The sequence below is a fragment of the Gouania willdenowi genome, chromosome 11, assembly GCF_900634775.1.
Source record: "Gouania willdenowi chromosome 11, fGouWil2.1, whole genome shotgun sequence".
In the NCBI taxonomy this organism is placed as follows: Eukaryota; Metazoa; Chordata; class Actinopteri; order Blenniiformes; family Gobiesocidae; genus Gouania; species Gouania willdenowi.
In genome coordinates, this window is record NC_041054.1 from 12,923,317 (window position 1) to 12,936,133 (window position 12,817).

General features: G+C 37.3%; 1 protein-coding gene across 27 annotated transcripts in view; it reads left to right on the plus strand.

Moving 5' to 3' along the window:
• clasp2 (cytoplasmic linker associated protein 2) overlaps positions 1-12,817 on the plus strand; it is a 59,614-nt gene that overhangs the window by 1,697 nt on the left and 45,100 nt on the right. For all 27 annotated transcript variants that reach the window (XM_028461746.1, XM_028461745.1, XM_028461750.1 and 24 more), the window contains 4 exons: positions 6,409-6,487; positions 9,409-9,512; positions 10,348-10,439; positions 11,993-12,068. In XM_028461746.1, the coding sequence (XP_028317547.1) occupies positions 6,409-6,487; positions 9,409-9,512; positions 10,348-10,439; positions 11,993-12,068 (351 nt within the window). The remainder of the gene's footprint in view (positions 1-6,408; positions 6,488-9,408; positions 9,513-10,347; positions 10,440-11,992; positions 12,069-12,817) is intronic.

The following is a 12,817-nucleotide window of genomic DNA, read 5'->3' on the forward strand; positions in this document are numbered from 1 at the left end:
ATGCAAAGTGGAAATTAAAAATGTCTAATGTGTTGACACTACAGTATCGATATTTGTGTAAGAGAAATACAAATCCGGTGAAGTGCAATAGATGTTATGTTCATGCTTCTGCAGACTAGCATTTGGTCCGTCTGTAAACTGTAATTGTATCGTACGTTAAGGTTCCATTTATTCAAACAAGGATTTTCAGGAAATGTTTTTATCTCTTGACATGTTTTGACTTTCATCTGCCAGTCTTCCTCAGAGGTGATACTCTTTGTCCTTTTCTGTTTTTGTTTAAAAGTAAAGCTTTTTTCAAACAGGATGTCGGAACATGACAAACTCATTCCTTTTCTGTCACGCTCTGACAGAAAAGATAAAACTTTCCCGAAAAACCTTATCTGAATAAACAAAACCTTAACATATGGTAACTTCCATCACTGTTACCATGCCGAGGCATTAAAACAGTAGAAACAGTTTGACTCAATAAAAAACGTAAGATGCTGAGTCAGCTATGGCACCTTCAGTGATGGAGTGATGATCAAGTGTTAAAATAGCTTAGTGATGGAGACTGCATAGGCATTTTCTGAGATTTTCTTCAATTTAACAAGTCTTACTCTTGTTAAATACTTTTTTTTTAACTTCTTACAAAAAAAACTTGCCTTCTTTCCCAATGTTTAGTTTGCTTCATGACTTAAATTCCATGAACAGTTAGGCTTATCACGTGTGTGCGCTTTACTTTAGCTGTGTTACAGAGCTCAAAGTGCTTTTGAGAGAGACAAACAGAGAGTATTGATTCTTCATGGACTGCATGCTGTGGTCACAGTTCAGTTCATTGATTTCCATATAGTTTTTGATGCCCCGGCCATCAATCATATCAAAGTAATCTTGGTTTTAAAAGTTGTAACTTGAAATACACTAAAATCTTGGCAAATAGGCAGTGAGAGGGGCATTTGTTTCAGACATTAATTTATTGAGTCATTTCCTGGTTTCCGATTGGCACACTCCTCTTATAGCCCAACTGTAACCTTGTCATTGGTTAAAATCCAAAAAGAGAAAATTGCTAATTTAAACAGTCTGTCTTTGTATGTTTTAAGTCGTTCATGTTGGTGTTTGAGACTTAGTTTTCCACCCTTTTTAGACCTCTTTAAAAGGGGAGTAAACCCTTTACATGGAGTGCAAGTTAAAGGGCTAATCCACCATGTGCAATGTCTTGGGCTTTGACAAAGAACCATTCATACCAGTCTACATGTTTACAGTTTTTTTTTTTTTTTTTTGCATACCCATGTCGCTTTGTGTGGCTGCTTACAGTCTTAAGATGAAGTGGTGTAAAGTAGATTGTGTCTGATTAGTGATTCATCACATGTTCAGTGTTTATAGAGAATATAAATGGCCATTTTTATGTTCTTTTCTCTCTTTGTTTAAAAATAAAGCTTTTTTTTCCAGACAAGTTGTAGGAACATGACAAACTAATTCCCTTTCTGTCATGCTCTGGGCAAATAATTAGCACAGTTCATCTTCTTTTAGTAAAGATGCCATATGGTTGTGCGCATTGAGCACGTTGGGGTGTTGGGTGGAGGTGGGTGAGCAGTGGAGGGGGCAAGGGCTGCTTCTATCTCAAACTGTTTCTTATTTCTGCTTCTCTCGCTCCTTTTCCGCCTTCTACTTCTCCTCCCCCTCAATTAGGTCAGTATGAACGAGTCATCATATTGACCCTCGGCTCATATTTCGTCTGCAGGACATTTTTGCGTTATTGCTAGAGTAACTCAGCCCCGCGTCACTGTTTCCTGTTTTCCTGGGCTCCCTTGCTCTCCTAGTGTTTCATCCCAGTGCTTACCTGGCTTTGGGCTTTGACTAAAATAGGAAGAAAAACTGCAGTCGGTTTCAGTCCAGGGCCAAGTCTGCGGTGTACGATTAGACTGGATTTACTTTTTGTGCCGCTCAGTTTGACTGCAGCAGTGCCAAAACAAGCATTCCAAGAGCACATTGCAGTGTGGGATGTGATTCTAATCAGAAACGCAGTGGAAAACTCAACATTACTGCTGGACGTAAAATCTGCCAACCTTCCTTTATATTGCATGGTCTTGTCAGTTTTTTTTTCTTTCTGTAAAAATATAAATTCCACCAACAGAGAATAGAAAAAATATGAATACTTCACCTAATGATTTGCAAGTTTTCTTTGAACCCATATGTATCATATCACATATGTACAGCCCAGTGTGCATTCTCATTAGCTGGTGTTATGTATGTAGTATAATGAGGACACAATGGAATTACATAATCGGCATCAGTCACAGCTGTTGACATACACACTAACCTTAGAAACGTTATTCAACAATAAACATAAGAACCAGCTTACAGTGGACGTCCTTCAGTAGGAGTTTGTTGAACATATTCTCCTGAATGGAGGAATTCAACTTAAATTAGTTTTTTTGGCTTCATTTTCTACTCAAGTGGCTCTGCAAGGATGATGACATCTACTCAAGTTGGCTTTTTTTTAATGAAGTCCGAGTTTAACTCTAACAGTCCACAGTCCAGTCTAACAGTCCACTTTTCAATGATATAATTACACATTTTGCAGATTGCTTTGTCAGTAAGGAGACGAGATTAATAAAGTTCATGTTCAAGTTCACATCTATCTCTGCGCTTATGGTTCACACTGAGAATTCAAGGATACTTAAATCATCGTTCATGTCTCATACATGGACAGTTGTAAAACACTTAATAAGAAATATCATAAATTGAATTGAAAAAATAATTTGTACAATTTTGCAGCAGAAAAGTGAAAATAGTGCAATTGTGCAAGGGACTTGGTTCCGGACTTGATGGGATTGTCTCACTTTTTAAAAGTAGTTTTGCGATCAGATCATCAAAGCTGTTTTTCTGCTGACATGCATGTTTTTCCTGTGGTTTATTAATGATCTTATCACGTCTGTCTTCCTCCTGGGTAGAACTTTGGTGACGTCTGTCTCACTTCAGTCTTAAAAATAGGATGAAATGTGATGTGACAGTTCAGACAGATGTCCCAATATAAAAAACATCTGGATAAGCCTCTACTTATGGAACACATATGTAAGTGATTCTGGTTAAGATCATGGAACATCTTTGGATTTGATTGTAGATCTGGAATGGAGACAGTCTGCAAAGCCAAGGTCTTTAGGAAAGGTTTTACTTATGATTTTCTTGGACATCTTACAATGCACTTGCCTCATGTAGTAATATTTTAAATTTGAGGTTGCGTAAGCTGCAGTGCAGCTCAGTCCATGTCAGTTTTTTTTTTTTTTTAACCTTTACTGAACAAAGAGGAGTCCCATCTTTTTTTAAAAAAACTAAACAATGACAAACAGACAAAACAACTAAAGAAATAACGATTTTATTATCGCTTCACAATATCAAGCAAAGCAGTTAAATTAATTTTGTAATTTTGTTGTTTACATATAAAACAGGAAGAAACATTGAGTGGAACGATTGGAATCAGTTTAATGGACTTTTAAAACCTTCTGTACTAGGGCTGGGACGATACCCTTTTGTCCTGATTTGATTTTAATGGTGATTCTGATTTTACAAGCATTGCGATTCTACAGTGACGATGATCACAATTTATTCTATATCCAAACACACAAGTTGAATCTTAAACTTCTAGAAAAATGTCACAGTTTAAAAAAAAAACAATGCACATCACATTCAGTCATTCACTGATTTATCATTATTTATTCAGTGATTTATTATTATTTAGACTTAAATAAATAAAATAAAAACTCCATCAGAAAGGAGGTAAACAACATGTACAAAAAAACAAATGTGTACAAAACTTTTTGAAGTTAGTCAATTGAAACTTTTAATGTTCATCAATCTAGTGCTTTGGAGTGGCTAGTTTTTGTGTAGGAACAAGATCTGGTTAACATGCTGGTAGTTAGGCTGCTCCAAAAGAGAAGTCACAATGTACTGCAGTGTAAAAATCAGCCTCATTTTTCTGTCCGTGTCACAGTTTAAATATCTCTTTTTCCCCTCATAGTGACGAATAACGTTTGTGTGGAAAGTCTGATTATATGAACTTCTTACATTCAGAAATAATCAGCGCACATCAGTCATCATCATCATGTCGTCAATGTTACACTTGTTATTTACTCTGTAGTGTGATCAAACTGTGGCTTTACATTGGACACAGTGTTAAAATAGTTGACCAGCGTGGACATCATTGTGCTGTCTGTCAGAGTTTCATTTCACAAGCTGCAGCTGACGTGCACCCCGCGGCACACGGCTGATTTGCTCCGCGACGCAGCAGCCACCATCCTTCCAAGAAAAGGAGTGGGCAACAAGGACAAAATGTAATTAAATATAACACATTTTGTCCCATCTAAAACTGGTAAATTTGAACTTATTAGAAATGCTGATGGTTAATCTTTTGGCGTGTATCAGAATCAGAATCAGAAATGTTTTTAATGGCTATGTACAGTTTTTAGAACAGTACAAGGAATTTGTCTTGGTAGTTGGTGCACAAAACAAACAACAAAAAAAAAAAAAATAATAATAATGATAAATATAAAGGATGAGGGATAAATAAAGGTTAGATAGAGAATAAAGGATAAATAGGATATATATATATATATATATATATATATATATATATATATATTTACAGTGCAGCAGATAATGTCATCATGGAGGTGGTGATCGGGTGGGGGTGGGGGTGAGGGTGGGGGTCAGTGGGTGAGGCTTCTTTGATAAGGGAGCTGATGTTCAGCTCCCACTTGAGGTCCTGAGTGATGATGGTCCCCAGGAAGCAGAAGTACTCCACAGAGCTCACTGTAGAGTCTCCCAGGGTGAGGGGGGTGAGGGGGGCTGGGTTCTTGGAGGAGCTGTGCGTGTAGCGGGGCTATGATGGACAGGTTTGCGTTAGGGCTGGGCGATATGGCCTTTTATAAATACCGCGATATTTTTAGGCCATGTCACGATACACGATATATATCTCGATATTTTGCATTACCCTTGAATTAACACTTTGATGCACAAAATCACACCAGTATGATGATTCTATATGTCTACATTAAAACATTCTTGATCATACTGCATTAATATGCCAATTTTAAACTTTCATGCAAAAAAGGGGATATCACAACTAAGTCAAAGTTGACATAACTGTATTTATTAAACAGTGAGTGGCTCAAACATAAAATTGTCAACAGAAAGTGCACGTTCTGTGCAAAATTGTCACAGAGACATTTCAAAACAAGACATTAGTGCAGGATGCAACTCACATGGCATTTCAAAACACAAAATTAAAGTGCACTTTTTGTACATAATGCCACTACAATATTTTAAAACAAATAGTGCCCTTTTGTGCATGTTGTCATTAAGATGACATTTCAAAACAACACTAAATTTAAGTGCACCTTTTGTGCATAATGCCACTAAGATATTTAAAAAAAAAAAAAAATCAAAAAAAAATAAATAAAAAAGTCCGCGAGTTTAACGGTATGGTCATTTTCAACACCGCACAGACTACAAGCTGCGATATATCGAGTATATTCGATATATCGCCCAGCCCTAGTTTGCGTCCACCTCATCTGACATAAAGCACGTAGCCACCTTGACTGGCTTCATTATCTGGATAAGTTTATTCAAAATCCCATCCAGGGTTCCTTGGTCGGCTGCCGGGTGTCTTATCTTGCTTGCTCTAGCTTTATGTCCGGATGGTGACGGACAAGATGAGCAGTAATGGTCGTTGTGTTGCACAATACGCTACTTGTCCAGAGCAAAGTTTAAAGCTAAATACGTTCACCATAGAATCGATCAAAAGTATGTCCATACTTTTGATTTAAATCGTGCAGGTTTAATCACGGTTGTTGGTTTGTTTGCTAAAGGGAAATCCCACACTGCAACAACTCTTCCTCATGTTTGCACTCAGTTGTTGGTGAATTACCACCACTCATTGGTCGCCCACAAAAATGTGAAAAATACAATTTAAAAAAAAATCGATACTGGGAAGCAGAATCGATTATTAAAATTGGCACCCAAAAAATTGCAATAAATCGTAAAATAATTTTTTCCCCCCCACCCGTACTCTATACTACCTCCCACCACTAAACTTTGAATCATTTCCTATTTGGGTGTAATTTCCACTTGTTTTTTCAGCAGTGTCTCTCCGTGCCGGAAAGGTAGATTTGTGGAAGTGGACGTGCTGCTCGTGTGCAAATGCTGTAATCCTTTTAACCTTTATTTGAAGTTCAACATTTGTGTGACCACTTCATATTGTTGAATCCTGAAATAATTACTGAACCAGTGAAACACATGTAGTAAAAAGTGACTGTAACTGTGTAACCTTTGGAGCGTGTCTTTCTCTGCTGTCACCCAGATGAGGAATCAGTTGGTTAATGCTACATGTGTCATGTGACCTGCTCTAACTTTCTCCTGCACTGTGATTTTCAGGTGGCCTTGTTGGGGATAGATATCTGTGGGGCTTTTGTGGATCGGTTAGGAGAGCGATTCAAAGGATACCTCAGCACAGGTGAGACATTTCATAACTACATGGTTTTCATTGGCCTGTTTCCTCACATTTAGCTTGTGGACAACAATGAAATTGTAACTTTTGCTTAATTTTAACTTTAAAATACTTAATATTTCAAATTATACTTATGTATAAGACATCAGGCGGTTTCTTGTGCAAGTTTTTCCTGTCGCAAATGTTTGCATAAGGTGTAATTAAGGACTTTAACCACAGTAATTATTAGTTTCCGTAGTTTCTGTCATGAGTGCCTCATTAAAGTAATCTCTTTTTAATTCGTTTATTTAAGAGGGACAGAACAGAAAGCATTGTTACATTTAAAATAGCAACCGATGCTATGTCCATGAGCAAAAGCAAACAGTCATAGTTATACATACAAGATGCTAAAATATAAATAATTTACAAACTTTTTAAATGCATTCAGTGTTCACAGGCTTGGTTTAACTTTAACCAGGGCTTCACTTTGCAGTTAAACAAGTTTGGATCTGTGAGGGTTTTCAGTTTGGCAGGTAGATTGTTCCCGATCTGTGGACCCTTTACCATGAAGGTGGTCTTAACTGGTCTACAGTCACTGTTTGCCGCACCTCTAGTGGTGATACCACAGGGGTTGCATTTCTCTATCATTTTACTTACAATGTCTGGCACAAGATTGTACACACATTTAAAATTTAATTTTAAGAAGTTTTAAGAGTAATGGGAGAGAAACATTGAATGGAAGTACAACCTTTTAGTCACAAGTACAAATTTCCTAATGAAAAAAGCATGTCTGTATGGATCACTACTGGTTGATATGCGATGCTTTGACTGCTGTTGTCCAGACCATTGGTCACGTGTTGTTCTATTTTTCTCTCTCACTTCCACTTTGTGGTTCCCCTGAACCAGACACACACACGCAGCACTGCTGTCCAGCCTGGCACCCCCCCTCCCCTCCATTATACATCCTTTAGTTCCTATATTTAGGACCACGGTAGCTCACCCTATTGGACCCCCAAACCACACCTTATGTTCATAACTTCACCGACTTTGTCTGGCATCAGGTTTCTTGCTCTGTGTTTGTGTGTCTGTCTGTTTGTGTTGTGTCAATGCCATCCTTTGTGTGTGTGTGTGAGTGAGAGAGAAACTGCTTAAGGTGTCGCCAGCTGTCCATGTCAGGCTGGTAGGCAAGTCATGTCCCCTACAAACCTGCTCAACCCTGCAGTGCAGCTTTTGGACAAGTGGTCCTGTCTCATCATGCACACATACACACACCAGTTTACACCCACACTAGTATGAGCACACCCACTCCTTTTAAGACTCTGTGTGTGTGCGTGTGTGTGTGTTTCATACTGATGGTAAAAATCTTCTGTGTGCTTGTTATGGAATCTTTTTCCATGCATTTGAAATCTCTCTCTCTCTCTCTCTTTCTCTCATACATTTACTGAGTAGAGGGAGCAGAGAACTGACAACATTGATAATGCGTGATTGTATTGATCTACAGGGCAGGTTTAGTGCAATAGTTTGCATTCCAGGTCTATGAGAACATCCTGCCAGGCAGCTTCAAAGTGAAACCTTCAGGTGACATTAGACAACAGTGTTTGAAACAAAGTAATATGTAGCTTTGTAACCGTCTAATACAGTGGTTCTTTTCAAGCAGGACTGCATATTTTCATCTCTACTGCTGCTGGGCACATCGGTGTGCCAAACAATGACCCCCTTGTCGTTTTGTTTCCGTTCGAGGTTATTGTTCTTGTTGCCAGGCCAACCAGCTGTTATGACACACACACACACTCACAGAAATTAAGGCAGATGACATCACTCTATCACTCCCTTTGCTAATGTTCCAGGCTCGGAATGAGGGCAGAAGTGTGTGTAATGTGTATGTAATGTCTGCATGCTTTATCTCATTGTGGCCAGTTCAATAAGATTTTTCAATGTAACATGAGAAGGTGACAGGCTAAACTTTTGCAGTTATGTGTTATATATTATTTTGGACCTTAATTGATCCTTTGCCAAGTATGTTGTAGCAAAAATATGAAATTGGTTTTTACAGCAAATCTCTGAAAGAAACAGATTTGTATGCCGATTTATCATATTTTGTATTTTATCAGGGGAACTACATAATCTATTTTACCAATGTGCGAAGCACACAGGTCCAGAAAGTATATGACATTAATCAGACACTGAGGTTATCTGATAACAATTGATTTATTTTTTTTAATGCTATTTTCAAATGGGGAATTGACTGTGTTGATTAGTTTTCGTGAAGAGATTACTTCTCTTTGGGAGTGTGGGATATTATCCGGATTTGAATAGACTCTTGTCGGTTTATCATCACTGGTTTAACTCTGTAGTCTTTGTAAACAAAGCACATTAATATCACAAGATCTCCTATTCAAACTGTTTTCATTCATTAAGGAACATCAAATCATCTTTTAAGCTGAGTTTAAACAAACAAAAATGATCGCGCTTTGTCTTACTTTAAGAAACTCACATACATGCACAGGCTCATGCCTTCTGTTTTTGTTTCCTGTCACAGTGTCATCAAGGCCTCGGTGACATGAGGACATTTCATGATCTTGACATTGTTTTAGTTACGATTCATTTCTCATTTCCTCTTCTGTATTTCTCAGTGTCAGGACCTGGTGTTTGCTTCACTGTTCCTTAGCGTTTTACGCTGTACTATGTTTTTTCCTTCATCATTCACACACACAGACCATATATGGAATGTAAACTGGTCTTGGTTAACTTTTTTTTAATGCTCTCCACTAGGGGGCACTCTTTTATTCTTTTACATTTATAATCTAGCATCATATATGGCCTAATTTCTCTGTTGCCTACTTGACACAGATTTTGAAGAACATTTTTTTTTCTCCGCAGTGGCTCTCATCATTGCCACAATATTCCTTTTGATTTAACATGCTCTGCTTTTTTTTGTCTGACTGCAGTCCTGCCAGCTTTGGTGGACAGGCTGGGAGATGGGAGGGACCAGGTCAGAGAAAACAGCCAAACTCTCATCCTCCACTGCATGGAAGTGGTGGCCTCGCCAATGGTAAGATGTCCAAGTTCATCCAACCATGCACATGTTTTTGTCACATTAAACTAGTTTTAAAGGTTTTTTTTTCTGGCCAAAGAAGATGATCTTATTTAGATGTGTCAATATATACCAGTAATAATTTAGTATTTCAAAAAGCAAAATAAAAAACTTAAAATAAAGGACATTTTGAATGCATTATTAAATAGGGGTGTCCCAATCCGATATCGGTCTGATATCAGCCTGAAAACGAATATCGGATTCAAATATCAAATTTGTTTTGTTTTTTTGCAATTTATTTTTTATTATATTTCTTCAATTGTAGAATACTGTAGATATTATGTTGAAAGTTAAAGTGTATGTAACCAATTGGTTAATAATAAATGGGTCAGTTTTTCTCATACCTACTGTTGCTGACTATTGTTCTGTTTGATCAAACCTTTTCTAACATTCCACACTACAAAATAAGTAATTTGTATTTTTTTATTAAAGGAAAAACAAAAAAAGTAATAAAAGTATGTTTGATTCATGCTGATACAGATCAATATCGGTATCGGCCATTACGCAAGGCTGCAATATTGGTATCATATTGGAAATGAAAAATTTGTATTGGGACATCCCTATTATTAAATATATTGTTTTAAAAAAGGTGCTAATATACTTATCACCAATGTTACCTATTCCTGTCGTCATTACTTATAGAAATCTGTTGTCAAATTCTTGAACAAAGTTAAAACATGGAATGTTTTGGATTTTCAGTGTTGTAAACGCCTTCCTATTGGCTCCCAGAGATGCCCATTTTAGCCACCTTTTCCTGTTTGTTTCTGACTATCTCTCTTCACTGTTTCCACAGTACGTTTGGGAAAAGCTGCTCCCAGGTTTGAAACACAAGAACTTTCGCAGTCGAGAAGGAATCTGTCTTTGCCTCTCTGCCACCATCAGCACGTGAGTTACTGCTTCTTTCTGTTCCTCCCAGGCAGATTAAAATATTATTTTACACAGTGTAGGATGGGAAATTATTTAGTTTTCATCTTTTAAGAAAGTACAGTCAAAGAAGTTTTGACAAGGGATTCTTTTAGTCTTTTTTCTGCACTGTCATCTATATCTTCGGTGTTGGTTTTGTACACAGTGAGGGGGCGTAATGGTTTCGCTCAACAACATGGCCCTTTTGTTTGTTTCGAGAAACACATTCTCTTTGTGTCCTGCACTAATCCTTTTAATTCTTCTGTGACCCTGGAAACTTAACACAGATTAAGTCTTTGCACCTAAACTTTTTGGTCACATGATGCTACGTTCTTCAGAACTATAAACTCATTTCTAAGCAAATCCGTGTGTGAACATGAATATTGTGATGCAAGGTGAAAACCTGGCAGCTGGCTGAAGCCAAATTCCGCAAAGCCATGGATTACAAGGATAGGTTTGTCATAGTTTTAGTGGATTTATTGGATCGATACACAAACACACATTAGAGTAAAGAGATGCTTGTTTGTTGTGTCTTCAGCCTGAATTTCACACACGGTTAAAATTCCTTAGCTAACTTACTAACTAGCTTCTGTTTGCTAATGAAGTGACACTGTCATGCTAAATGCTTGGATTTTAGGCAAAGAGGCCTGAGATGAATTGAGCTGTAACAAAGTAAATGGTACATGGCACAGAAGTAGGGGTGAGTATTGGCAAGGATGTTGCAATACGATACGTATCACGATATTTGGGTCACAATACAATATTATCACGATATATCTCGATATTCTACCCAGTTAATATAAAAATTAAACGTAGAGATGAAAAATCAAGTTGCTGTATATGTTCATCAGAAGATATTGATCATTCAGAAGACAAATTGAGTCAAAACTATTTGCTTCAAAACATCCTATTTATTATTTATTATTAGTGTTTTTGCACATTTTCACTGAAAAAAGGAAAATGCAGTTTTACACACTGCCATTATAAAATAAAGTGCAACAAGTTTCTTTTCACTGAAACTACTGTGTAAACGTCTCAAAGTAACCATGACTACATAATGACGGCATTGTAACAACTGTAAGTCAGAACATTAAGGACAAATCACCCTGAGTTACTGTCAATGCACAAAAATAAGAAAAAAATATTTATCCTATAGTGTCAGTTTTAACACTGATCTGAACAGATTATATGTAAATAAAATGCCTGTGCATACATAAATATTGCAGACATTACACACTGCCATCATAAAACCAAGTGCATCAAGTAACCATTGCAACACATTGAAAGCATTGTAACCACTGAAATGTTGCACAAATACACAAAAATCTTAAATTTTTTTATTATTATTATTATTGAAATTGATTTTTTTCACACCCCTACACAGAAGGGATCACCTTAAGTTTACTACAATTTTTTCTCTGTCGTCACCGTTATGACATGCAGTGACTGATGAGCCTCTAATTGAAATATGAATGCAGGAAATTCTTAATATTTTTAGGTATTCATTTTGTCCTTTTTGTGCCCATCTCTTCTAGGTATGGATCCCATACTCTGAGCCTCAGCAAATTAGTTCCTCATCTGTGTTCTTTGACTGGGGACCAAAACCCACAGGTGAGAGATGCAGTGCTGTTATAGTACTGTACACAATCAACTAGAGCATACAGAATGTTCAGGTGTGGTGTACAAACATTACCGACTGTAAAAGGTCTCAAAACTCAAAGCAGATTGGGTACCAACATATACTGTAAGACTAAACCTAATTTAAGGCTGTATTTACACCAGGATAGTCCTGTCAAAGTTTTGAATTCAATTGCAGATGTTTTAAGACAAAACAAACACTGTAGAATTACCTTGCCTTTATGTGTACTTTGTTTGCGTGTTCACACCGGCCCAAACAAAGCAGAATTGCTGGGCAAATGCATCCTAGAAGCAGAACATGACGCTTCAGGTTTTGCAGTAGTTCTTCAATAATCCAAAAAGTCTTGATTTCTGCTGCTACATTCAGATAAAAGGTCAGATCTAAACATATGACTTTGGTGATTTTTCTGTAATATTGTTTAATCAATTTGATATTTTTCAATTCTGTACCCAACTGCTCAAATGTCAGTCACAGCACAAGCTTGGAGTCAAGTGTGTAATTTAGGTCTCACCATCCCCCAGTGGCTGGCGTCCTTAGGAAGCTTCAAGATTATTACTATCATTAGTGAGGAGATGGTTCTGTAGCTCCACTTAGGTCTTTATAGCTGAATCCATGCATTAACACTTGGAACATAAACCACAGAACCTCACGTACCTCTGCTTCTGTGTATGTGTGTGTGCATGTGTGTGTGTGAGAGTGATGGAGAAATAAAGAAAAGTAG